At 40.0% G+C, this 24,947-nt stretch overlaps 1 protein-coding gene across 4 annotated transcripts in view; it reads left to right on the top strand.

The window, feature by feature from the left end:
* Positions 1-24,947, top strand: part of ATAD2B (ATPase family AAA domain containing 2B) — a 58,471-nt gene that overhangs the window by 10,557 nt on the left and 22,967 nt on the right. For 3 of the 4 annotated variants that reach the window (XM_083729919.1, XM_083729920.1, XM_083729921.1), the window contains exons 3-15: positions 694-740; positions 1,602-1,755; positions 3,232-3,334; positions 4,462-4,570; positions 4,960-5,076; positions 6,352-6,427; positions 7,014-7,112; positions 7,602-7,713; positions 8,464-8,579; positions 9,880-10,054; positions 11,709-11,797; positions 13,201-13,360; positions 17,320-17,410. In XM_083729919.1, coding sequence (XP_083586045.1) covers positions 694-740; positions 1,602-1,755; positions 3,232-3,334; positions 4,462-4,570; positions 4,960-5,076; positions 6,352-6,427; positions 7,014-7,112; positions 7,602-7,713; positions 8,464-8,579; positions 9,880-10,054; positions 11,709-11,797; positions 13,201-13,360; positions 17,320-17,410 — 1,448 coding nt within the window. Of the gene's footprint in view, positions 1-693; positions 741-1,601; positions 1,756-3,231; positions 3,335-3,932; positions 4,167-4,461; positions 4,571-4,959; positions 5,077-6,351; positions 6,428-7,013; positions 7,113-7,601; positions 7,714-8,463; positions 8,580-9,879; positions 10,055-11,708; positions 11,798-13,200; positions 13,361-17,319; positions 17,411-24,947 lie in introns of those variants that run through there. The other variant, XM_083729922.1, reaches the window with a different exon arrangement.

Here is a 24,947-nt window from a genome sequence, read left to right as displayed (position 1 = left end):
GTTTTTAAAAATGACTAGGGAGGAGCACAGTGACTATGAGCCCCTGTATTGAAGCCTGTATGTACTTGCTAACCATATTTTGTCATGCAAGCCAGATCTATGTTTCACATTGCCCAAATATTGGCTTTTGAGTCTTCACCTTAAGTGGAATTCCAGGGTTTTTTTAATCCGAACAGTTTCATAGGTACAGATTTTCTCAGCAGCATAACAGTGATCTGCTAAAATTATCCTGGGCATACAGCTATTTACAGTCCTGGAACCTGTCACTGATTAGCCCCATGAAGCTTATGTCTAATACCAGCACAAAATTGTGGTAATGGGTTAAATAATCATAATAGGCATGTTTTTGCTGTTTTAAGATCTCCGTAATATGACTACTTCTTACTAATACGTTTTAACATTGAGAGCTAATGTTCTGCAGATAAGGACATTCTAATTTCGTTATTGATTCCCTGGGTGAACTTGGGCAAATCTCTGGCTGTGTCTCATTTCCCCATCCACAGGTGTTGAAGAATAGTTATCTGTTGTGAAAGAGAGTGAGATAATAAAGCTACTTGTTTGAGAAGAAGTTTTCTATGATACTAGCAGTGGTCATATTCAGTCTGTAACATTTAGGTGTGATGCAAGTTATGTGTGGCTTGTAACTTTTAATAGAACAAATGAATATATTTTGCAAATTTAATTATTTCGTAGGTTAACTTCTCAATCTGGTGCTACATTACCAAATGGACGTAGTTTATGTAAGTACTTCATTTTTTACCTATGACCTTTCCAATTAATAGTGATTTTTTTTGTTCCCTTGTGTCTTCTGTCTTTCAGTGTCAGGAATTTGTTGTTTTTTCACCCACGCAAATAAATGAATTACCAGTAAGATTCCATGCAGCATTATTTGCCATGATTTTCTTCTTATTACATTCACACATTATGATAATTGTCATCTAAAAATAGTTGCTACTCTAAAGAAATGAGGATAAATATACCATAAATCAATAGTGAAGTGGGAGGCTATGAAATGAAAAGAAGTGATTTTTACAAGGAAATTGCTTGTTTATATTATGAGGTTGAAGCAGAATTGTTAAGGCAATTTTTACTTAAATAAAATAGAAATAGACTAAGGATTTATTAAGGCTAAAAAATAGCTAGAAGATATTGCAGGAGTAGAAGAAGAAGAGAGTACAGTATAGTGATTAGGATCTTGGGAGTCCATGGTTCAAATCTCCACTTGGCCATGAAGCTCACTGGGTGACCTATGGCCAGTAATTGTCTCAGCCCTAGCCTACCTCACAGGGTTGTTGTGGGGATTAAATGAGGAGGGGGAGAACCATGATCTCTACCTTGAGCTCCTTGAATAAAAAGCGGGGATATGAATGCAATAAATAAATAAATAAATAAATAAAGCAGAGAGACAAGGCGACTTACCTGAATTTAGGCATGTGGTTGATCTGTCAAGTTGGAATATAATAAAAGTGATCCCACAAGGAAAGTGAGAGGGGACAAAGTATCTTCCCAGCTTTCTTACTGTACTGTACTTGTATCTTTCATATTTTAAATTTATCAGTATTAGCATATAATTCTTATTAAAACATTTAAAATCATTTCAGCTCTCAAAAGCAATTCTCTTCGTGGGGAGAAAAAGGTTGATGGGGACCATGCCTGTATAAATGGAGGTAGAGAAATCAGAAAAAGTTGCCGATCCAGAAAAAACAGATTTGAAAGTTTGAATCAGAGTTTACTGTTTGACCAACTGGTAAACAGGTATGTGGAAATTTTCCAGTAACGTTTTCTAGATTACTGGGTTTGTTGACATATTTTGTTTTCAGATTGCGAGAATACGCCCTTTAGCCATTCCTAAATTGCCGCTAATTAGTTTTTGATTTAAGTGTTTGACATATCATTAACAAATATATCTTAGTGCAGAACTGTTGGTCAAAATATTGAATTTTCTGTTTAATCAAACACAGCCATGCATACAAATTGGTTTCCTTTCTGGATTATTTTAGTCTTAACTCCGTTTAACAGAGATTTTGATCTTTTTCTTCAGCTTCTAACATCCTATGGTTTTTGCAAAGTTATTGAAACTACAGATGTTAACAACGATGATTGAATCTATTGTATAGTAAATTTCATGCTTGGACATTATTATGCTCCAGTTTTTATCACGGTTTTATTTCAGTGTAACTACTGAAGGCAGGTGGCTTTTATTCTCTTTGTGACCTATAAAGCAGGGGTGGCTATTTTTTTTTTTTTTTAAATGCTATGGGCAATTGACAGCCACCCCTCCCAAGTACCACATGGCAGTGGTGTGCATGGCCAATATATTTGCAGACTACACATGCAGCATACATACGCAAAAGAGACCACAAAGTACATTTGCACATGCACACTCATGCAGTGTGCATACATCCATAGACTCTCTCTCACACACTAGTAACTTAGCTAGATTCTTATACAGTGGTACCTCTGGTTACGTACTTAATTCGTTCCAGAGGCCCGTTCTTAACCTGAAGCACCACTTTAGCTAATGGGGCCTCTTGCTGCTGCTGCACAATTTCTGTTCTCATCCTGAAGCAAAGTTCTTAAACCGAGGTACTATTTCTGGGTTAGCAGAGTCTGTAACCTGAAGCATATGTAACCCGAGGTACCACTGTATGGTAGAAAAGGCAGTCGCATTTCTCATCATATTTTCTTCTCTCATAAATTTAGGCCAAGCTAGCATCCATTATTCATGCTCAGGCAATTTATAACTGATTAGGCCATACAGCATTCCATGAGTACCTTGCATTCACAGAATTCCCGAAATCACAAAATCATCATCTCACAACTTACTGTATTAACACAGATGTTAAAACAGAGCACACGCACACTCTCTTTCTTTGCAGGATGAGAGTTCTCCCCACCCTAGCAGTAAGGTGGTGGTGGGGAAGTGAACCTTTTCCTGTTCACAGTAGGACCCATGGAGAATAAAAAGTGTGTTCCCAAGACACCCTGTCCCCACATACCTGTACTAACATGAGGGAAATGCTGCTTTTTATTCTTCATCTCCAGTGAGCAGGTAGAAGGCTTTATCACCTGATCTTGGAGGGAGATGAAGCGATAAAGCATCCTTTTGCTTTCTCTTGATGGAGCAATTTCAAACGAGGATGCAGAGCACTTAATCTCAGTGCTGAGCACTACTGTTTGCATAGTAAACAGTATCACATATCATTTAAAAACAATGTTCATATATTACAGCACTGCTGAAGCTGTTCTTCAGGAAATGGACAATATTAACATCAGACGGAATAGGCGATCAGGTGAAGTGGAACGGTTGCGCATGTGGACAGATACAGAATTTGTAAGTTCAAGTTTCCAGACCTCAAGTTATAAAAATATACCTTTTCAATTTTAAACATTTCGAAGATATCTGTATCTTCTATGCAGCGCTTTAAACAGATGAATAAAATATTGACTTTTAAAAATTATAAATTAATATGTTTGATTCATTTGCAAATAATCATGACAGCGATGGAGCAGAGAGGGAGAGGTATGTGATATAGGCTTATATAAAATAGTTGTCAATTTATATTGTGTGTGTGTGTGTGTCTGTGGCAGGGGGTGGAAATCTAACAGCAGTAGTATAACTTCTGGCAAAACTGAATACAAATTCTGTGTGTAGCACGTGTAGCACATATTTGGCTGATCCATCTTTGGGTTTGCAAAGTTAATATAGACCAGTTCAGCTGTTGTTTTCTTCTACTGTTGAGTGGTCAGGGCCTGTATTGTTCCTGTGATTTCTTGAGGCCTCCCTCGAACAGTACAACAGCACATTTGAAAGCTAGTCATAGCTCAGGGAGTTGTCTTAGTTCCCATCTGCCACAACTCAGCAGACTTGCACAACTGTTGAAATGCAATGGCAAATGGCTTGGTAAGTGAAAGCCAATTGATGAGGCAACAAGGCTTCCTCTTTTATGAGCTGGCTAAGTTGCAACAGCCCCGCCCTCCCAAGCAACCCTATTGGCTGCTGGGAAGCTGTAGCTCTGTGTGGTGGAATCCCAGAGTCTCTGGTTCATTTCTGTGGCTCCCAACCTTTGGGCAGCATCTTTGTGGGCGTCCCATTGCTGCATGGTGGCAAGAAGACCAAAGAATTTGAACAGAATAATTGGGGGCACTTGCACTGTGCACCACCTGTAAGTTCCAGAATGCTGAATGTGTTCAATAGCAGCTGCTCCACTATTACAATAGCAAATATTTTTGTATGGCATAAATTTGTGAAGATAGATGCTGTAACAAATTTGTTTCGTTGGTCTTGATGTTGCTGTAGTAGGGAAATGATAACATGCTCACTGTGTCTTCAGTGTCAGTAGCTGATTTATAATTGCTTATAGTCCCAAGCATCACTTATTTCTCACCTTGAACACTTCCCAGATGATGCCTGTTTCTTGTTTTACAATGCAGATCATGCTGATATTATCTTTATTCCAGGAAAACATGGATATGTATTCACGTGTCAAGAGGAGGAGGAAATCACTGAGGAGAAATAGCTATGGAATCCAGAACCACCATGAAGTTTCCACAGAAGGGGAAGAAGAAGGTAATGACAGAGGTTAGCTAGCTACCTTTGTAGGTGCTATTGAAAATGTTTGTGTAAAAAAGCCAATATAGGGGTTACAAGATTATATAGTCATGGAATTGCTGATATCTTTAATTTTGTTTAGTTATATCCCACAGACCAAAATAATCTCTGCTCTGAACATATTCAATTTACTGAATCTGTCATTACACTGAACAGATTGATTTTAAATTCTTTATCACCTGTGATAAAATTTATCCTGATATATTATAAAAATACTCTTTGTGACCAAATTTTATCTGTCTGTCTGTCTATCTATCTATTAGAATCATTTTACAAATTAACAGGAATCCTTTTACAAGAGTCTGCAATGAAGTTGTATAAATTCTTTATTTGCCTTTTATTTCTAGAATCTCAAGAAGAAGATGGAGATATTGAAGTAGAGGAGGCAGAGGGAGAAGAAAATGATCGTCCATATAACCTGAGACAAAGAAAAACAGTGGAGAGATACCAAGCGCCTCCTATAGGTAAGAGAGAAGCATAAACATGCACACCACTCTTCCTTAATTTTAGTAGCTGTGTTGGTCAGGCTGTCTTCAATGTATAGCAAGAGAAATGGTACCTTTTTACCTGATGATTTATTTAACTGCTGGAAGCCCAAGGGCCTTTCATAATATTTTTCTTTTTGCCCTGGATGTTCTTTGAGACATTATTGCCACATTTGCATGTTGCACTTCAGCATAGTATAAGATAATAATCAATGAGCTTAGGCAAGCCTTGAGCTCATGTGCTCTTCCTTCTGAATGAATAGCTGGAAGGAAGTCAGGTGCTTTTTCTTTTTCGTAATTATGGCTTGTTATAACATTCTAAACAAACCATGGTTAACACAGACTGGTTTGTTTGAAACCATGGCTTCAAGTTAATGTTAACTTGTTGGTTTGGATAAAATGTCAAACCACAGTTAAGAAAAAGAAAAACGCATCTAACCTTCCAGCTATTCAGAATGAATTATGTATGGTTCTAACTCTGTGTCTGTTTCACTGACAATTCTTGTACAAGCCCTGCCATTTAGGTATGATGAGATAAGCAGTAGAACTTTGCTCTCCTGTGTGACTCCTTTTCTCTCTGCCCTCTTGCTGTGTGCAGCAGTGATGAGAAATCTGTGTTTCTCCAATTGTTGGACTCCAGATCCCATCAGCCCCATCTATCATAGCCAGTGCTCAGGGACAAATGGAGTTCATAGTCCAGCAACAGCTGGAGGACAAGAAGTTTCCTACCCCTGGTATAAAGGACTGGGAGAGCCCATAATTAATTTAAATAGATGATGATGGTGGTGATGGAGTTTTTTAAAAAAGTTATTTATTTATTTATTGCTTGCTTGCTTGCTTGCTTGCTTGCTTGCATAAAGGCCTGAGCTTTGCATAAAGGTTGTGAGCTTTAGCAAGATACCTAACAGTGAGCATGTAGTTGTTTGTAGAAGAAGAAGAAGAAGAAGAGTTTGGATTTGATATCCCGCCTTTCACTCCCTTTAAGGAGTCTCAAAGCGGCTAACATTCTCCTTTCCCTTCCTCCCCCACAACAAACACTCTGCGAGGTGAGTGGGGCTGAGAGACTTCAAGGAAGTGTGACTGGCCCAAGGTCACCCAGCGGCTGCATGTGGAGGAGCGGAGACGCGAACCTGGTTCCCCAGGATTACGAGACTACCGCTCTTAACCACTATACCACACTGGCTGTAAGAAAATGAAAATAATAGTACACAAATTTGTATTGCATTGTTTTTCAAATTGGTTTGTCTTCTCCAGTGCCCGCACACCAGAAGAAAAGGGAAAATGCATTGTTTGACATACATAGATCTCCTGCAAGAAGAAGCCATATCAGGTAAATCAGGGGCCAGCAATGTTTGGGGGCATATAGGTGCATTTGGAATTTTGAGAGAGTCCCACGGGCACTACTTTCTCTTCCCCAAGTCACTTCCCCCCCAAAATGTAAAGAGACAATGTTTCTGTGACACACACATAGGGGAGCAGGAAGTACATTGGCAGTGATAAACTTGGTCAAATTTATCATGGTTTATTAGATCAAGTCACAACAGAACCAGGCCATAGTGAAATATTTCAAATATCATTATAAACATGAGCTTTAACTTCTCCTGTTTCGAACAAATCTTGCTTAAGATTAACCATAGTTAGTTGGAATTCGATAAAATGACAACCTGCAGTTAATAAAAATGGAAGTAAAAGCTTCCAGTCTTACATGCTGATGAAGGGGGGGGGGGTAGTGCAAGGCTTCTTGTAACTTAGTCCTTTCACAAGAAACTGGTTTATCGTGACATCTGAGCCGGTTCAGTGTATGAAGATAAGGTGGTTTTCTCTGCTTATTACATTTTGTTGGTGTTCTTAACTGTTAGCATTGGAACGCTGAATTCATGCTGTTCTTCAGTGAAATACTTTTGTTGCTTCCATAGGAGAAAGAAGCATGCTATTCATAGCAGTGATACAACCTCTTCAGATGAAGAACGCTTTGAAAGAAGAAAATCTAAGAGCATGGCAAGAGCAAGGAACAGGTAATTTTTTGTTCTTTTCAACTTGGGGAATAACAGCTTCACTATACTTGGCTTGGTGAAGCTTGTCAGACATGCAAAACTATTTTATTCTGACTCAGATAATTGGCTCATCTAATCTAGTATTTCTCTGTTCTGACTGGCAGCAAGTCTGCCCCTTAAGTGTTTTTTAAATTAAAGATGCATGGGATGTAGTCTGAGACTTCGCTTGTAAACTATGTGGTTTATACTTTTTATCGTACAGATTTTGTATCTTTGCATGTGTCGTACTCATACTCCTTATTGTAAATTAGTCTTTTGGTTCTTTCTCGCTGATACTTAGCGATACTTTTCCTCATGGTGGCTGAAGTTATTAGTATTATGTTGGGACATATTGAAACATCATATGGTTTCCCCCTTGACATACATGTAGTTTCATTGGATGGCAACCCTGCTCACCTTGAAATTGAATGTGACCTAATTGAGTGCTGTTTTGTATCTGTATTGAAACAGATGTCTGCCTATGAACTTCAGAGCAGAAGACTTGGCCTGTGGAATCCTGCGTGAACGAGTAAAAGTTGGTGCAAGTTTGGCTGATGTAGATCCTATGATTCTTGACAAATCGGTGCGTTCCATCTATTTGTCTTCATAACTATTTTACAACAAACTAATCAGAATTGCTAATCCGAAGCTTAAATAAATGCATAATTAGTTGCCTGATTAGATCAGCACTTGTTGTGTTGTATATTGCTGACTCAAAAACAAGCAAACCAGGAAACCATAAATTACACTTCCAAAGTTAAAAATAAATTCATAGTTTAATAAACCTGGTTGTGAATGCCTACCTGTTCCATACCTGACATAATACGTTAGATATAGGGCAAGTGGGAGCATGGGTACCAGAGAACAGTTGGGAGCCTTAAAATGCTCCTGTTTGTACCTTTGCCGGGGGGGGGGGAGCGGGCTTGCTGCTGTCAGTGTCAATCAGCTGATCAGTGGTGACAGCCAGCCTGCAGCAGTCAGCTGAGCTGCGGAGTACCCCGTTGGGGCTGGCAGTAAGCACAAGTGCCCCTTTGCATTGCATTGAATTGAATTGAATTGAATTGAATTGAAACCAGCAATTCCAAAGGATCTTCTTCTATAGGTATGGCAGGTGCTGTACCTGCAGAAGATTTTTTTCTTTTGGGGTCCCTTGATGTCAGATGACTGACACTTGGGAGGCTCTGCCCACCTGCCAAAATGGCCATGGTGGGGAATGATCCGGGAGGTGGGGGTCCAACCCACTGCCTGGATCCTGTTCCTCACCCCTGCTCTAAGCTTATGCTGATTATACATGAAACCAATAGCTAAAAAATACTATTTATCTCCCTTTTAGGTGCGCTTTGATAGCATAGGTGGACTGAGCAATCATATTCATGCACTTAAGGAAATGGTTATATTTCCTCTTCTTTATCCTGAAATATTTGAAAAATTCAAAATTCAGCCACCAAGGTAAGTAGATTTTCCCTCTTCATATAAATTTTCTTTGTATTTGATGTATATTGTTTTAATATATTGTGCTTGAGAAGGAATTTAGCATACTCTGGGATGTACTATGCCACTTTCCCCAAGATTGTCAACACAGAGGTGAAAGAAAAGTGATGTTGAAGGGAACATTTGGCCGGCTAAGTCCACCGTTCACTTATTTCTTGAAGAAACCATTCAGCACAACTAGTTGTAAAGTTCAGATTAAGTTAATTCCAATACATACAGTTAGAAGAACTATGTATTTGGCTTAGTCCAATTGACTAGGAGCTGTGATGGGGTGGTGATCGCAAAAGAAATTTGAAGTGTGTACAATTTTTATTTTTTTTTAGTTTGCTTAGAGTCTTAAATATGCATAAGGGATTTTACTGGATGATGGTCAGGACCTCTATAGCTTGTTGCTGTGGTTAAAAAAGGAGTGTTAATGTGGAAGGACTGATGAACCGAACATTTGCTTTTCTTTTGCGAATGTGTGTGTCAGGCCCTTTCTGAAGAATAAAGCAGAGGAGGCTTTTTATGTGTGGTCTAAAAAGCATAGTAGCATTTTGGATTTAATCTGACCAGGGAAAGAAGTTACTGCATTTTTGAAGATTCATTCAATGATGTCAGTAGAGATGAGATGTGTTATTCAGGGCCTTTAAAATAAGTACAAGAAGTTGGCAAAAAATGGTTTCATGACATGGCAAGCTTGTGCAGCAGGAGACACAGAGCTTTTCTAACAGAACCAATATGTTAAATCATAGAATCAACACTCTACTGTTCCTCTTGTGCCTAAATTGATTTCCTTTGCCTTTTCCCTCATTTTGTAAACTGCTTTGAGGTTTTTACAGTAAGGGTTTTTTTACAGTAAATATTGGGTAGATTTGCATAAGGGTAAGAAAACCTGAGAGAGAGAGAGAGAGAGAGAGAGAGAGAGAGAGAGAGAGAGAGATATGTTTGAATTGTAATCTTACCAGTAAAAACTTTTCCTCTTGGCAATCAATCTTTAGAAATATATCTGATGCTTCTTTTAATCTTTGATATTACACTAGAACCCACTGACCTGGCAGCTGACACATCAGCAAGAAGTGATAGACTTACCTTTCTCTTTAAATGATTTGGAACAGAGAGAATAATTATTATATTCCCAAACAAAAAATGAACATACCCGGGGGGAAATGTTGGGCACATCATTATTGGCATTCGTGCCATGTGCGTAACAAATATTTTCTGCATCGAACAAGAAACAAAGAAATAGTGATTACTATATTTATCCATTTGTCTTCAGGGGCTGTTTGTTTTATGGTCCTCCTGGAACAGGTAAAACCTTGGTAGCTAGAGCTCTGGCCAATGAATGCACACAAGGGGAGAGAAAAGTTGCTTTTTTCATGAGGAAAGGAGCAGACTGTCTCAGCAAATGGGTTGGTGAATCTGAACGGCAACTTCGACTCCTCTTCGATCAAGTTAGTACACAACATTATCTCTTTGATAGTTTCAACCAAAACAGGATGGGAGTGCTTGTCAGAAACGTTTTCATTGGAGGCTGTGATTCTGGAGGCAGGGATGTTAAAAGGCGGTAAAAATTCACCTATTGACACAGGGAGGGAAATAAAATCCAGGAAGCATTGCTCTTGCTCTGAAGTTGGTGAGGTCATGTTGCCAAATTGGATTAGCTACACAATGTCGTAGCGTCATCATATTTTCTACTGGAACTTTTGCTGGAATCACTGCAGGAAGAGAAGAAGGGATTTTATTTAAGAAGCAGCAAAGTGTAGGCAAGAATGGCTTCACATTAATAAGCACAAAAGGGACATTAAAGCCAAGGCTCCTGTGTTATTGTTGTTGTTTAGTTGTTTAGTCGTGTCCGACTCTTCGTGACCCCATGGACCAGAGCACGCCAGGAACTTCTGTCTTCTGGGCTCCTATGTAGGTCTACTCAAAACTAAGTCCCATTGAGATTAATGGGGCTTACTCCTAATAAGGTAATGATAGGATTTCAGCCTTAAGTTTACTTTGGGACACATCCCCCCCTACAGTTGCTTTCACTCTGTGAAAATCAAAACAGGCAGAATTTCTCATATCCCTAGTTTCTTATAGCAGTGCTTAATTGCACTGTGTTGGCAGATGATATAAAAAGATACAAAGGAAACAATATATTATCTAGATTGTCTAAAGCTTTTGTTCACTAGCATATTCAGTGTACTGATGGAACTCAGCAGTATGGAATGGAGCCTAATTTCTTGCTACATAAAATGCAGGATCTTCTGTTTACGGAAGGGGTATTCCCAAGAACAGAAGCAGTTCTTCCATGAGCAGAGTGAAAACTAAGATCAAACTCTATAATTGTCAGATTTTGTTAGAAATAGTTTAAGTAAGCTATCGGGTTTTTCTTAGAATACTAAATAACAAGATCACTTAGGTGAATTCCTAGAATAGAAACGTACAAGAGGACAAAGCGTGCTCTGTGTAAATTAGAATTTGAGGCTTGTTCTCTTTTTATAGTGTGTTCATCAAACTTTTCTTTTTGTTGGATCGGTTGGGTGTACCTGCTTGGAAAGAAATAGGAGCAGGTTGTTTGAGCAAAAAACTTGCTACAGCTTCTTTTTACCTTGAATTAGAAGATGAGGGATGTTACCCTGACAGTTCATACCTCTCAGCTGAACACTGGAAGAGTTGTACTGCAGTGATACTCTGGACCATTTCATATGGAACATAGACCAACAATTACAATTCCCTCCAAGCAGATGAACTGTTGAAAGTGAATCTTGGCTCTCACAAAAAGAAAATATTTAATGGTACTTGTATGACTGGCATGAGACAGGAGGTAGACTTACGAATGTAATCTTGCAGAATTTGAGAAACAACCTGTTTATTTCCCCCTCTTTTAACAGTATCCTGAATTTGTACTATTATTGCTGTTGCCATTTAGTAAAATGCATTTGATCAGTGAACACCTTTAGTGGGTGAACTTTAGATTTATGACCAGAGTGGGTTTACCCAGAAGGACAGCAGTTCAAGTTAGACGTTAATTAAAGGTACAGGTAGGCTTAGTCCTTGGCATTATAAACAAATGCTTTTCTTGTGCTTTTTTAACTAATACTGTTTGTTGCTCACCAGGCATACCTGATGAGACCATCCATAATCTTTTTTGATGAAATTGATGGATTGGCCCCAGTCCGTTCTAGCAGGCAGGACCAGATTCACAGGTAATCCTAGTGTATTACTTACTTCTGAATATCTTGTATTGGCTCCGCAGTTTCGTTGTTCTCACAATGGTAGATCCAACACCTTTTCATATTAAGTGCATAGGGCGGGATTCAGGTAAGTGCTTTGTCAAGCACAGGGATTTCCACTTGCACAGTTGAGTTTTCCTGCACGCTCCCTGTGCCTTCCACAGATCTTCTTTGGAGGGTTGGGGGACACGCCAGAACAGATTTAAGGGGTTTGCGGGGAGAGGAGAGGGAGTGGAAATTCTGTTAGGCAGCCAAAGGTTCTTGTGCTAGTGGAAGCACTTTGTTGAATACCACCCATAAATATTTAGGTCAGTGAATATGATAAATAAAACGTAACACGAAAACTACTAGTAAGCAAATTGCTAGGAGAACATTCTAAATGGTTTAACTGGATTCCCCCCACCCCAACTTTTATCTCATGTGAACAAAATACTTTTTGTTAGCTTCTGCAAGGTAAGCTTCGTTTTAATTCTAGCAACTTATTTGATCACTGATGTATAACTGATACAGGAACCTTTTATAGTGGAAAGGGCTGTGGGGCTCAAATGCGGCTGTGAATAGATTGGAAATTCGCCCTGCAGCAGTAGTGATAGGCAAAAGATAGCTAGTATATCTCTTTGGCTATGACAGTAAAGAGAAAGCTTTTCCTTCTTTTTTATTTGGGAGAGATTGAACAACAACAAAAGGTTTACTCCAGATTTTGTGTAGGTGGGCAAGGATCAAACAAAAACAAGTTAAGGATTGCTCTTTACGTTGCTTCTCTGTGGAGCATTGTCAGGGCATAAAAGAAACTCTTCTTTGTTCAGTAATGGGATACGACATAACTTTGTGAGAAGACATATTCAGAATTATTATGCCTTTTGGGATTGAATGCTTGTCACTTGCATACTTAGGCCTTGTCTATGAGCAACACCAAAAATGATAGATCATTTCAAGTGCTTCACCATAGTGTTCATAACTATAGTGTTGCTAACCTTGGCTGGGATCCAGTCTCCCACAAACAGTGTTTGACTCTGGACTCTCCTGCTGGTAGAAGGAGCGGACGATGATTTTTCTGACTTTCCTTCACAATGAAACACCTTCGTACACTCTGAAAATCTTCTGCAGAGGGTTGGGGGACCCTGCAAAAAAAATGGGGGGGGATTTTACAAGAGAATGATTCTGAATTGCTTTCCCCTTTCTGCCAGCAGGATATCTCTGCCAAATCTTCTAAGGAAAGAAGGAACCCTTCCATTTGTGAAAGGCTTAATTTGGTTTTGCCATACATGTCATGGTTATCCATGTCTTTTATTTAGGATGGTTATAAACATCTTTAATGACTGTATTTACATATTTTGAACGTTCTCCCTAAAAATGTGGTTGAAATGTTGTTTTAGCTCTATAGTGTCTACTCTACTTGCTCTCATGGATGGATTAGACAACAGAGGAGAAATCGTTGTCATTGGTGCTACAAACAGACTTGATTCTATAGATCCAGCACTCAGGAGACCTGGTCGTTTTGACAGGGAATTTCTTTTTAGCCTGCCTGATCAAAAGGTAAGAATGTGAAGTTGTTATTTTATTTCTTATATCCCACCCTTCCTCTCAAGAGCCCAGGGCAACATTAGAAGCTAATTGAAAGCACAATACATAGTACAGCAAATAAGTCAGCATTAAATGATACAAATTCAAATAGGTAAACCAGGACTGATCAGAGACATTTTGATGCCTATTGCAGATCAGTAAACAGCAGCGGTAACATTTTGCTGCCCTTCCAAAATCTGAGCTGCCTCATCTGCCTAATGGTAGGACAGGCTCTCATGTAAGCAAATTTTTTAAACTAAAGAGAACCTAGTAGTGCCAGATAGTCTTCTTATATTACATTTGGAAAAAAACCTCTGTAGGTAAACCATATCAGTAAAAGTTCATGGCGTCCTTCATGCCAGCATTCTTATACTCAGCTTTTGTCTGAGAATAAATATAGTTCACTTCTTCCTGATATGAATGGGTGCACATCTTAATAGAAATAGCCAGCAACATTTTTTTTAAAAAAATTCCAGAACTATAATCTCCTATATTCTTTTGCATTAACTTATCTTTATTGAAGTCCTCCTTTGAAGTATTAGCTTTCTATTATACTGCCTGAATAATCATGTTCGTGGTATTTTTCTGCAGTAATAAACTGCTTGTTAAAAATTAAATGGGGAAGCACATAATTAGTTTGGATTAAATGAGAGGACATAAATTAACTGATTTGCCTGTAAAATTCTTTATATAATCATCCCAAGATTTCAGTTACTTTGGGAGCAAAAGTGAGCTTGGAGAGACAATCTAGGGCAGTGATGGCGAACCTTTTAGAGACCGAGTGCCCAGACTGCAACCCAAAACCCACTTACTGTATTTATCGCAAAGTGCCAACAAGGCAGTTTAACCTGAATACTGAGGTTTTAGTTTAGAAAAAACAACTCATACATTAACATCTTTTGTCTTAAAAGAAGAACACAATAACAGAGCTTTCAATGATACAAACAACTTTTTATTGAAAGGTAAAAGTTTGCATTAAGATGATCCAAACAAAGTAAGGAGAGCAATCCCAAGTGCTTTCTCTGACTTAAAATTATTTGGCAGAGAATTCCACACTTTAAGAATTCCCCGCTTTTAAGCTCCAGTCCAAGCAAGCAAGCGTTCTTGGTCTGGCCCTCTGAGCACATGCAGAGCGGCGCCCCCAATCACGCTGTCCCCCACATTGTGCCGCTGTTTCCTGAAAGGGCCCCGGGGGCTGCCCCATATGCTAGCCCTGCTCCCTTGCCTAGCCCCGACCGTCCTCCATGCAGGGTGTGTGAAGCCTCAACCTTGCAGCAGCAGCAGCAGCAGCAGCACGCCTCTGAGCGTGTGCAGAGCGCTGCGCCCTCCCCACCTACAGCAGAAGCTCCCCAAGGGAAAACGTGCGCCCTGGAGGTTGTGGTTCCGTTTTACACCCCCCAACGCCCCATCTGAGGCGCTTCTACTCAGACACAAGTCCCACGATCCATACCCAACCTCTGACAACAACATGAGCGCCTCCTTAGGGATGGTGTCGTGTATCCGAATGAGACCAATGCCCCACCCTGCCCTTCCCTTTGCCCCTCCCTGGCCACGAGGGCGCCTTCTCAGTCTGGGCATCCTGTGCTGAGCAAAAGGAGCCCTAAAGGCGCTGCAGCAGACAGGCCAGTTTGGGGATTTCGGCTCTTTACTGTCCTGCTTGTGCAGCTCCCAAAACTGAGGGCCCACCATAATCATTGCCGGTGCTATTTCGCAACCCGCTCACGCAAAATACTACCGTGGTGCCCCGGAAGACGAATGCCTCGCAAGACGGAAAACTTGCTAGACGAAAGAGTTTTCCGTTTTGGAGGTGCTTCGCAAAACAAATTTCCTATGGGCTTGCTTCGCACGACGAAAATGTCTTGCGAGTTCCTGCGGTTTTTTTCCCCTCCCCCCCCTTTTCTAAGCCGCTAAGCTGTTTATCCGCTTATCTGATAAGCCGATAAGCCGCTAATAGCGCTAATCTGCTAATCCGTCAATGGGCTTGCTTCTCGCAGAACGGATTCTTTTCGTCTTGCGAGGCACCACTGTAATTGCCACAATATGCTCCGGAAGCCTCCGCGCAGTTGGGCGTACTGAACAATTGGGCCAAAGAATAGCTGTGACCCCCGTTTTGGAGAGAGTTGGTGCCCTGACGGGCATCACATCCCACTCCTGCCGCACAGTTTCCTGCTCCGACCCGCCACGCACATGGCGCTCTGGCTGGCCAAGTTGAGCTGAGGACTCGACGCACCGCCCTTGCCTTCTGATGGCTCTGTGCTGGGGCAAGGGCGCACGTGCCCGCAGAGAGGGCTCTGAGTGCCCCCTCTGGCACACGTTCCATAGGTTCACCACCACTGATCTAGGGATTGGGTCTTATCCGTGGGTTGGCAAACTAAGGGCTGCGGGCTGGATCAGGCCCAATTGCCTTCTGGAGCCGGTCTGCGGACGGTCCAGGAATCGCCAGCGCGCACGTTCTTTCCCTCTCCCTCCCTCTTGCTCACACAGTGGCGCCGCCTCCTCCCTCCTTCCTCCTGGCTTCTCCCTGCCCTGCCTAGAGGAGGAAGGGGGCTGGGCTTTGTTGGTGCCAGCGGCAGCAGCAGCGCTTGAGCAGCTGCCATTTTAAGCAGCCCCTCTCCAGAGCTCTTTCACGTGCCGCTCATCGTCCCTCTGCCGCCGCCAGCCCCTGCCGCTTGCAAGACACAGGTAAGCGGCCACCGGGGCTCGTGGTTCTCTTGCATCACCCCCCCCCCCAAATATAGTCCAGCCCCCCACAAGGTCTGAGGGACAGTGGACCAGCTCCCTGCTGAAAAAGTTTGCTGACCCCTGGTTATCAATAGGCCCATAATACCCATTTGTATCTCTCCCTGTCAATTAATGCCAAGGAGACTGTGGAAGCTGTGCAATGTTGCCTGGAAGCAGTGAAGACAGAATGCGGGCTAACAAGTTGAGCCTTTGTCTAGACAAGGCAGAGATGGTTTTGGCCAGTAGATGGGCTAATTCAGGACTGAGAATGCAACTTGTCCTGGATCCTTGTAAATTCCTATAAAGGTTCAGGGTCAGCTTGGGGAGTGGGGCTCCTGATGATCAGGTAACTCCTATGACCAAGAGTGCCTTGTCTGAGTCACTGGCTGCATCTCTTCCTGGAGAAGTTGGATCTGGCCGCAGTATTACATGCATTGGTCACCTTCTGGGTAGATTACCGCAACGAGCGCTGTGTTGGGCTGTCCAGTGTTCACCAACTGTGGCTGGTGCAATCTGCAGCCACCAGATCACTGGACTATATATATAAGATTAGAATATTTTCAGACTATATTACACCAGCCATATATAAACTGTACTGGCTTCTTATTTGTTTGTGCTGTGACCTATAAGGTCCTAAGTGACTTAAGACACAATATTTGAAAGACCATTGCCTCTCGTGTGAACCTGTTCATAGGTTGAGATCATGAGCCGAAGTTAGTCATCTCCATTAACTTAAATTGATCAACTCTGAGAAGAGCACCACTTCCTTTCCCCAGCACAATAAAGGATCTGGTCGGGACACAAGATAATGTCTTTTCTGTGGCAGCATCTCTGTTATGGAATCCTGTATCTAGAGAGGTTAGACTGGTCCCACCCCCTGAAGACTTTTGGGCTGGGAATAAAAGCATTGTACATTTCAACTGACTTTAAGCAGCTATTAATTTCGCAATGAAGATTTATACTCCGCTGTTCTTGGTTTTAATGTTTTGATTTAAATCTGTTAATTGTGTATTGTATTTTTTCCCCTTCTAAAACTAATGGTGGATCTGGCCCGTAAGAGTCAAAAGGTGATATAAAAGTGTGTTGATAAATAATAATAATAAGGGGTGGGTGTGTGTATTTAATTTAGTTGATTAACTTGTTCATGCAAGTGATAGGTTTGATATATTGTGATGCAGCTCTTAATACTGAATTTATTCTTTCTTTCCAAGGCAAGAAAGCACATATTCCAAATACATACCAGGGACTGGAACCCAAAATTGTCTGATCATTTTTTAGGAGAATTAGCGGAAAAATGTGTCGGTGAGTGGTATTATATTAGTGCTTTCACTTTAGATGTCTTTGCTCTTGAAAGGTTTTTTCTTTATTTTGTAAGAATCCTTAATGTGCGCTTATTAAATTATGTACATATGTACTGTTAAAACATATTAGAAAATTGAAATACATACTAATTTATTGCTCATATACTATCTTAACTGATGTTTCCTGTTACCAACACAGATCCTTTATAAGACAGTTTATATGTTGAAAACTTTGGCATGATTGATTATCCCTTTATAGGACTGAACATGCAAAGCTACCTAGCTTATGGGATACTGGTCTTCCAGAGGACAATGGCAGCTCTTTTTATATTACAAATAAAATAGAAAAAAACCAATTTGTTTCCCTACATGTGTGGATGCTAAAGAGTTCTGTCTTTTTTATTATTGAAATGGTTTTTGGAAGGCAACTGAGCTAAGAATCCTCAAGACTTTTAAGAGTATGCTAGTTACAGAATAGGTATTTCTTTCTCTAAAGTTGGACACTGGATATCTGAAACATACTATGGAGCACCAGACATTAAATACTGAGTAGTAGATTGGCTGTTCAAGATAAAAATAAGCCTTACCATACTAGCAACTATACTATAAAATCAGTAGGTTAGAAAAAGTGAGATGTGTTAACATAATAAATCAACCCTAAACAAATAACCATAGCCTCTTCCAAACAATTTTTCATCTTCTGTCCATCTTACGCTGCTAGTCAACAATTTTTAGGAAAACCACAACATCAGGTCACTGTGTCTACCACATCAAAACAGTAAAATTTTAAATTGAACACCATCCATTCAGTCAGCTACTGTACATCCGAATTATCCTCTTCATCCACAGGAACATCTACCTTCGAAGCAGCATTCCTCCACTTTTGATCTGCAAAGACCCCAACATCTTCTGGTGAGAAGAAAACAAAATATCCAGCAAATGACAAATTAAGCTTTGCCTGGTGTAAGAAAGCATGTGCCAAAACCCATTTCACGTAGATTCTTCTAGAGATTCTGCAAAAACCATTTAGTAGAAGGTAGATGATAACAAAATAGAATTTTGGTCCCTTCATGTTGTGACCATATTTCTATTTGAAAAAATATTAAGATTGCAACGACATGGCTTGGATATCTTATAAGAAAACGTGCCCTTTACTGTGGTGTAACCAATTGGATTTGAAGGGAAAATCTGTTTAATTAAACAGGAAAAATATCCCAGAGCTTATGCTCTGCTTTTTTCTCTGAAATTAGATTTATATTTTAAATCCTGCAGTTGCAGTGCAATTGTTAGATGTGAAACTTGAAAGCTGTGGTGGCAGATCAAGTTAGACAAGAAATCTAGTTCCTATCATTTGCAAAGAGGTTGTCTCAATTTTTTCTCAAAAGGGCTTAGAATGTGTAGCCTATTTATTCAGCATTTTGAAAATTCATTGGGACCATTTAAACACATGTTTGCTTAGCCCTTAATTTGATGCAGTTGCTAAACACTTTGCTGTTCACCCCTTGTGGGTTATCTTAAAGACAGAACTCTCCCAACTTGGATAGCATAAAGAAGAAAATGATGACTGAATTATCTGAAAACAATTTTGCTCAGCAGTCATGGATTGGGAGCATTCACTAGCATTAGGCTTAGACATCTTAATGCTTAGATTTGTTTTGAGATTTTGAATTCCAGGTTCTGTAGTCACCAGGGCTGGTTTCTTGAGGCTAACATACTTTGGTTATAAGTTTGATTTGGGTTTTGTTTTTTTGTTTTTGTTTTTTAAGCTTGCACTTCAGAATTTTTATGTGGGACATTTAAGAAAAATAATCCAGTTTCAAGAAAAATAAATGCAAATTTGTGTGAAATCATTTAAAAAGCCAATTCTGTCAAAATAAAGCAGAAGTAATCAAGTGGCAATCTGTCTGAAGACCAATCAAAGTATTTGAGATAGGATCAGACTGGAAGGGATCAAAATACATTATCAAGCCCTGGACCTATCAGTGTCTTTCAGCAAATTAATCCAGCATAACCCTAGCCCTGCTAAGCCGCTGTCAAAACGGGTTCTTCAGAGGGCATAGCTCTAAAATGGCTCATGCAAGTCAATCAAGCCATACATTTCAATGAAAGCTGCAGTAACACTGTGGGTTTTTAATCAGTTTGGCACGAGGAAAAAATGTTCCTGCATGGATTTGGTCACAAACAAGCCTTTAGAATAAATTTATAAATTATGTTTCAATTTCTGTACCCAGCTCTTATGAAAGCAGGATTTATTACTCGCCCAACGGTTCTCAAGAAATTATTCCAGAATTTTACACTTCAAATAGAAATCACTCAAGTTACCTCTAAATTTTATTTAATAATTAATTTATAGACATTAATTTTCATAGTACAGATATCTTCAACTGAAATGTTCCTCTAATCTGTTTGTGGTATCATTCAGGCGTATTCACTGCATGTGAATATCATCTGTGCCTTTTTTCGAACTAAGCAATCAATAAACACTTCTGCACTTAAAATAGATTAAAATATAGATAATCAGTCTGGTTGCTCCAGTGTGCAATAGCTTATGTTGGAATTGATCTTTCTTAATTTGGTCCCAAAGCTAGACGTAAATATTTTTGCCTCGATAGGCTTGTTTTTTAGTGCATGTTCATGTGTTGAATTAAAATCTCAACCCCCCCCCCACCTTCCACTTGATAACAATGTTGTCAATTCTTTTTAACACATAGCTTCAGTTTACTTCAGTTATTCTAGTTTCTGAGAACATCTGCTTCATCCTGTGTAATGCCATTATGCTTCTCTATATTTCAGTGTGGTGTGGCACACAATAGGTCCTAGAAGCTGCTATGATCTAACCCTTGAATCTTATGTTAGCTCTCAACTTCATCAATGCAGCCCTCCTTCCCTCCAGTAGGTCGTAAATGAAAATGGAATTAAGTAGCATACAAAGCTGATCATTATGAAATTCTGATATTTGGATTTTATTTATTTGGGATGTTTGTAATTTTACATACTGCTCTTATATCCCACTTGAAGATGTGAATTACTTTTGAAAAGGTGCTTTCTCACCTGGCATTCCAACTCAATGGTGTAACGTTGGAAAATGTCGATCACTTCTCCTACCATTCCACAATGGCCAACATTGATGCTGAAATCCAGCATCGCCTAAACTCTGCGAGTGTGGCTTTCTCCTGATTGAAGTGCAGCATGTTTGAGGACCAGGACATTTGCAGGGAAACCAAAATGCTTGTTTACAAAGCTATTGTACTGCCAACATGTACTGAGACATGGACCTTATAAATGCCATCTCCAACTCCTCGAAAGATTCCATCAATGGTGTCTCCAAATTTTTTTTACACATCACTTGGGAAGATAGGCGAACTAATATCAGTGTACTGGAAGAAGCAAAGATCACCATTGTTGAAGCAATGATTCTTCAACATCAACTTCGTTGGACTGGTCATGTTGTGTGGATGCCTGATGACCATCTTCCAAAGCAACTACTCTATTCCAAACTTTAAAATGGAAAGCGTAATGCTGGTGGTCAACAAAAGAGGTTTAAAGACTGTCTCAAGACAAATCTAAAAAAATGTAGTATAAACACTGACAACTGGGAAACACTGGCCTGCGAGTGCTCCAGTTGGAGAACAGCCTTTACCAAAGGTGTCATGGGCTTTGAAGACACTCAAACTTAGGACGCAAGGGAGAAACGTGCTAAGAGGAAGCACGCTTGGCAAATCCACACTGTGATCAACTCCTGCCCGGAAACCAATGTCCGCACTGTGGAAGGACATGTGGATCCAGAATTGGCCTCCATAGTCACTTACGGACTCATTGTTAAAACCGTGTTTATGGAAGACAATCTTACTCGGCTACGAGTGATTGCCAAAGAAGAAGAGAAGATTCTTTTTGTGTTTTTATGTGTACTTGCCACCGAAGACATACTAACCACTCCATAAATATAACTGCCTAGACGGCCTTTATTCTTCTCTTATAGCTTGGCTGTCATTCTCTGTTCCTCCTTTAAGATTTTTAAGATTCTTTATTGAGTCAAGATGTCTCAGCTTCTATTCTGTTCCACTTTAGGCAACTTTTTCAGAGTGAAAGCATTCAGTGCTGTTCTTAATAAGCACCAAAGTGAAGTAATATTCAGTTCATCCTCCAAAGCTGGATGAGTTGGATGACTTGAAACATGCCATGATCTTACAAGTGCTCCTATTATTAGCTTTTTCATCTGGTGCTTTTGTATGATAATCTCCCCCACCCCACTATACCCATTCTGTGATGCCTGAATTAGGCCAATTATGTCATATGTGCTAACCACAATTGCCTGAAAACCATGTTTTCATAACCCACAAAACTATTGTTTCAAACCATGGTTTAGAGGTTTGCTTGTTTTTGGATTTTTTAGCAGAAATCTTCGTGTAAGAAATCAGGAAGTGAATGAGGAAATTGTCATGGTGAGGGCAGGGAATGTAGAATGTAATGTCCAGAGCGTGTTCACTGTTCAGTTTACCAAACTATGGTTTGGAGGTTTGAAATAAGACATCTGAACTGGGCCACTTAGCAATTTGGTCATAGCCAAATCGTTGGAAATAGATTTAATTGGCACAAGCTTTGTGTGTTCCAGTGGCCCTTTTGCACTGTTGTCTTTATGCTCTGTGCAAAACTGATTCCACTTTTAATGTTTTAAAATATTTCTTTCTACAGTACATTACATACCGTTCTCTGTGCAGATGTCTTCTATATTTCTATTTGCCTTCTGTCTGCCCCCCCACCCAAAGTCATCTTTGAAAATTTCCACATTGCATGATATGCTCTTTGTCAATAAATTTCTACAATAAATTTCTACCATTTAGGCTCCATGTTCAGGCTCCATGTAATGATTCTTTTACGGCAGCTATCTTCCACTTTTTCAGACCTAGAATCTGAAGACCTAGAATCCACTTTTAGCACAAACATGCCTTTGGGGACCCATTTCTTAATCTTACCTTATATTTGCAAGGTGGTAGTACTCCTGTTGTGACATACTTTGCATCAGGCTGCAGCCCACAAGTGGGTCCTGAAGACCAGTGTTCTAGATTACTGATTGATGTGAGATATATATATCCCAATGAATACTCTCACATATTCATATCCCAATGAATACTCACAACCAGCCCTTGCACTTCCCCATTGAAATAATTGGTCACTAGAGATCTAAAACAATGTCCCTATTCTTAACCTGTTTTGTCCAACTTCTCTCACTATTTTACTTCCTTATCTTATCAGATCTCTCCCCATAACCATATATGACTACTTTTCTGGTTTAAAATATGTAAAATTTGTTTGTCTTCCAATGTGAGATTATTCTCAATAACTCATAAGAGTAATGAGATCCAACTTTCTCTATTGTAGCCTATATGATTATTTAGAAAGCAGTTGATTGGGCCATGTTTGCAATGGGTACACCAAGCCCAATATCCCATAATAGCTTAAGGCATCCAAAACGTGCCTGTCTAAGAATTGTCAGACATCATTCAAATTAAGACCTCAAACTATCACACAGGGGTGTTTTTTTGTTTGTTTGTTACATTGAAACTGTTCTCTGTCACTTTATGAACACCTTTTAAGAATATTTTTAATTAGCTGAAGTCTCCTACTAGCAGTGGTGACCTTGTACTCCAGTAAGCTGAGCTGATTTTTTTTTTTTTGGTTGTAATATGTTTGAAGCAAATTGCATAGGGAATCTATTTCTGTACGCTCTAGATCATAATACATCTTGGGTGATGCAGCTACAAACAGTAATGGTGGAATAATTAACTGCAATCTTTTCCAAGATAAGCCAGTATATTTTCCTTAGGGAACTAGGAGAACTGTCAATGTTTTAATATAGAAAATAAACAAATTAAAGCTCCAAACTTAAGTTTGTGCACAGGCCCTAAGTTGATTTAGTCCAGTGATGTTCCTTTTAAGTAGTAAGTAGCTCTCCCCTCACCCCCCCCCCCCCGGAATTACCTGGGTAAGAAAGCAGAATGGGCATTTTAATGTGGATTGTGTTTTAGGTAAGGAACAGTTCATGTTTTCAAGAGGCAAACCAGATAATGCCTTGCTCAGAGACAATCGGCAACACATCTTCTCATTGGCTCTGGCTAGCCTAGATAGCACGTTCAGTCACAGAATAATGCTGATGGAAGAGGCTATATCTACTCCGTGTGACAATGGACAACAGCAGCCACAGTGTCTTTCTTTTACCAAGAAGCTTCTAAGCAGGAGCAGCTAATCAAAAGCAGAAGCTTCCAGTCTTGTGCCTGTTCTTGTTATGGTAAATCATGAGATTAGCATTAAGTGTATTCCACTAGGTACTCAATAAATAGTTTTGGTGAGTTCCTGGGAATGCAAAAAAAATGGGATGTTTAGGAGCTGGGGGGTCATACTGCATTGCTGTTGAGCTACTTTTCACGCAACAAAGATGCTGCTAAAAACTTACTGATTGTTAGCCATTGCTAACACAGCAATGCATTTAAGAAGTGCTTAACAAAGGCAACGTCAGTATCATGGTGGAGGCATGGAGACTGTAAATATGAGGACAGGAACCTCTTGGTAAGCAGTTGTAAATGCTTAACATGACAGGGATTGCTTGCCATAGGAATTGAGCTGCTCTCTCCCCCCCCCCCCCCCGATTAAATGTATGTTTCAGACAAAATAATTTTTCTTGGTACTTTAGAAATTATGCTTATGTATCTGTTATATTTGTATGAGCAAATAATTTTGAATACACTTTCTGACTGCTGTAGAGCAGGGTGGCCAATTTTCTTGGGGAAGGAAGAGAGGGAAGCTTGCGCTAACTGAATCACCCATGTCCCTTCTTCAGCTGCACCAAATTTCCCTAACAATTTTCTGTATAACTTTAGACACATCAGCTAAACGTTTTCACAGGCAGCCAACATTTTTCAAGAACAAAACTTACGGAGTCAGATCCAGAGTATGTTAGTGGCACTTGCATGCCGCTGACGTTAATATTGACTAAGTAAAGTTACACTGATTTCATTAGGAGCTAAGTTCAGCAAATACACAGAGTGACCACTCATAATATAGAGCATTCTGTACTGAATCTTGTAGAAATGTCCTGAATAGCACAGCTGTTTATAAGGCAGGATCACAGTAGTTTTGGCTGTTCAAAGAATGATGTGGAAAATCTGGATACCAGCACAGAGATTGTTTCCAAGTCTCCTTAATCATGATGGTCAGTTTACTTTCCATGGAAGGGAGAGTGCAGGAATTCCTCAATGCATGGAAGGTTTCTTCCCTGAAAGCCAGACCCCACATTGTTTCTAGTGAGACTTCAGCAGATGCAGCAAGTGCTTCCTGTCTTTTCACGAGGGCTTGACTTTTTCTACCTCAACGAAGGCTTTATTTCTTAGTTCCAATCCTCCTGAGATTGGATATTTGCTTACATAGTGTTCCTGCACGCCTGAGGTCCATACACCACTCGGGTAATGTCGAACAGTAATGTATTTACACTTGCCTTTGTCTCATAGGTTCTTCTGCAATGAATTTTTTTCAGAGGCTTGGTT

This window comes from Podarcis gaigeae, assembly GCF_964106915.1.
Source record: "Podarcis gaigeae genome assembly, chromosome: 3".
NCBI lineage: Eukaryota > Metazoa > Chordata > Lepidosauria > Squamata > Lacertidae > Podarcis > Podarcis gaigeae.
The sequence above is the reverse complement of the archived record's forward strand: the minus strand, read 5'-3'. Positions and strand labels throughout refer to the sequence as shown.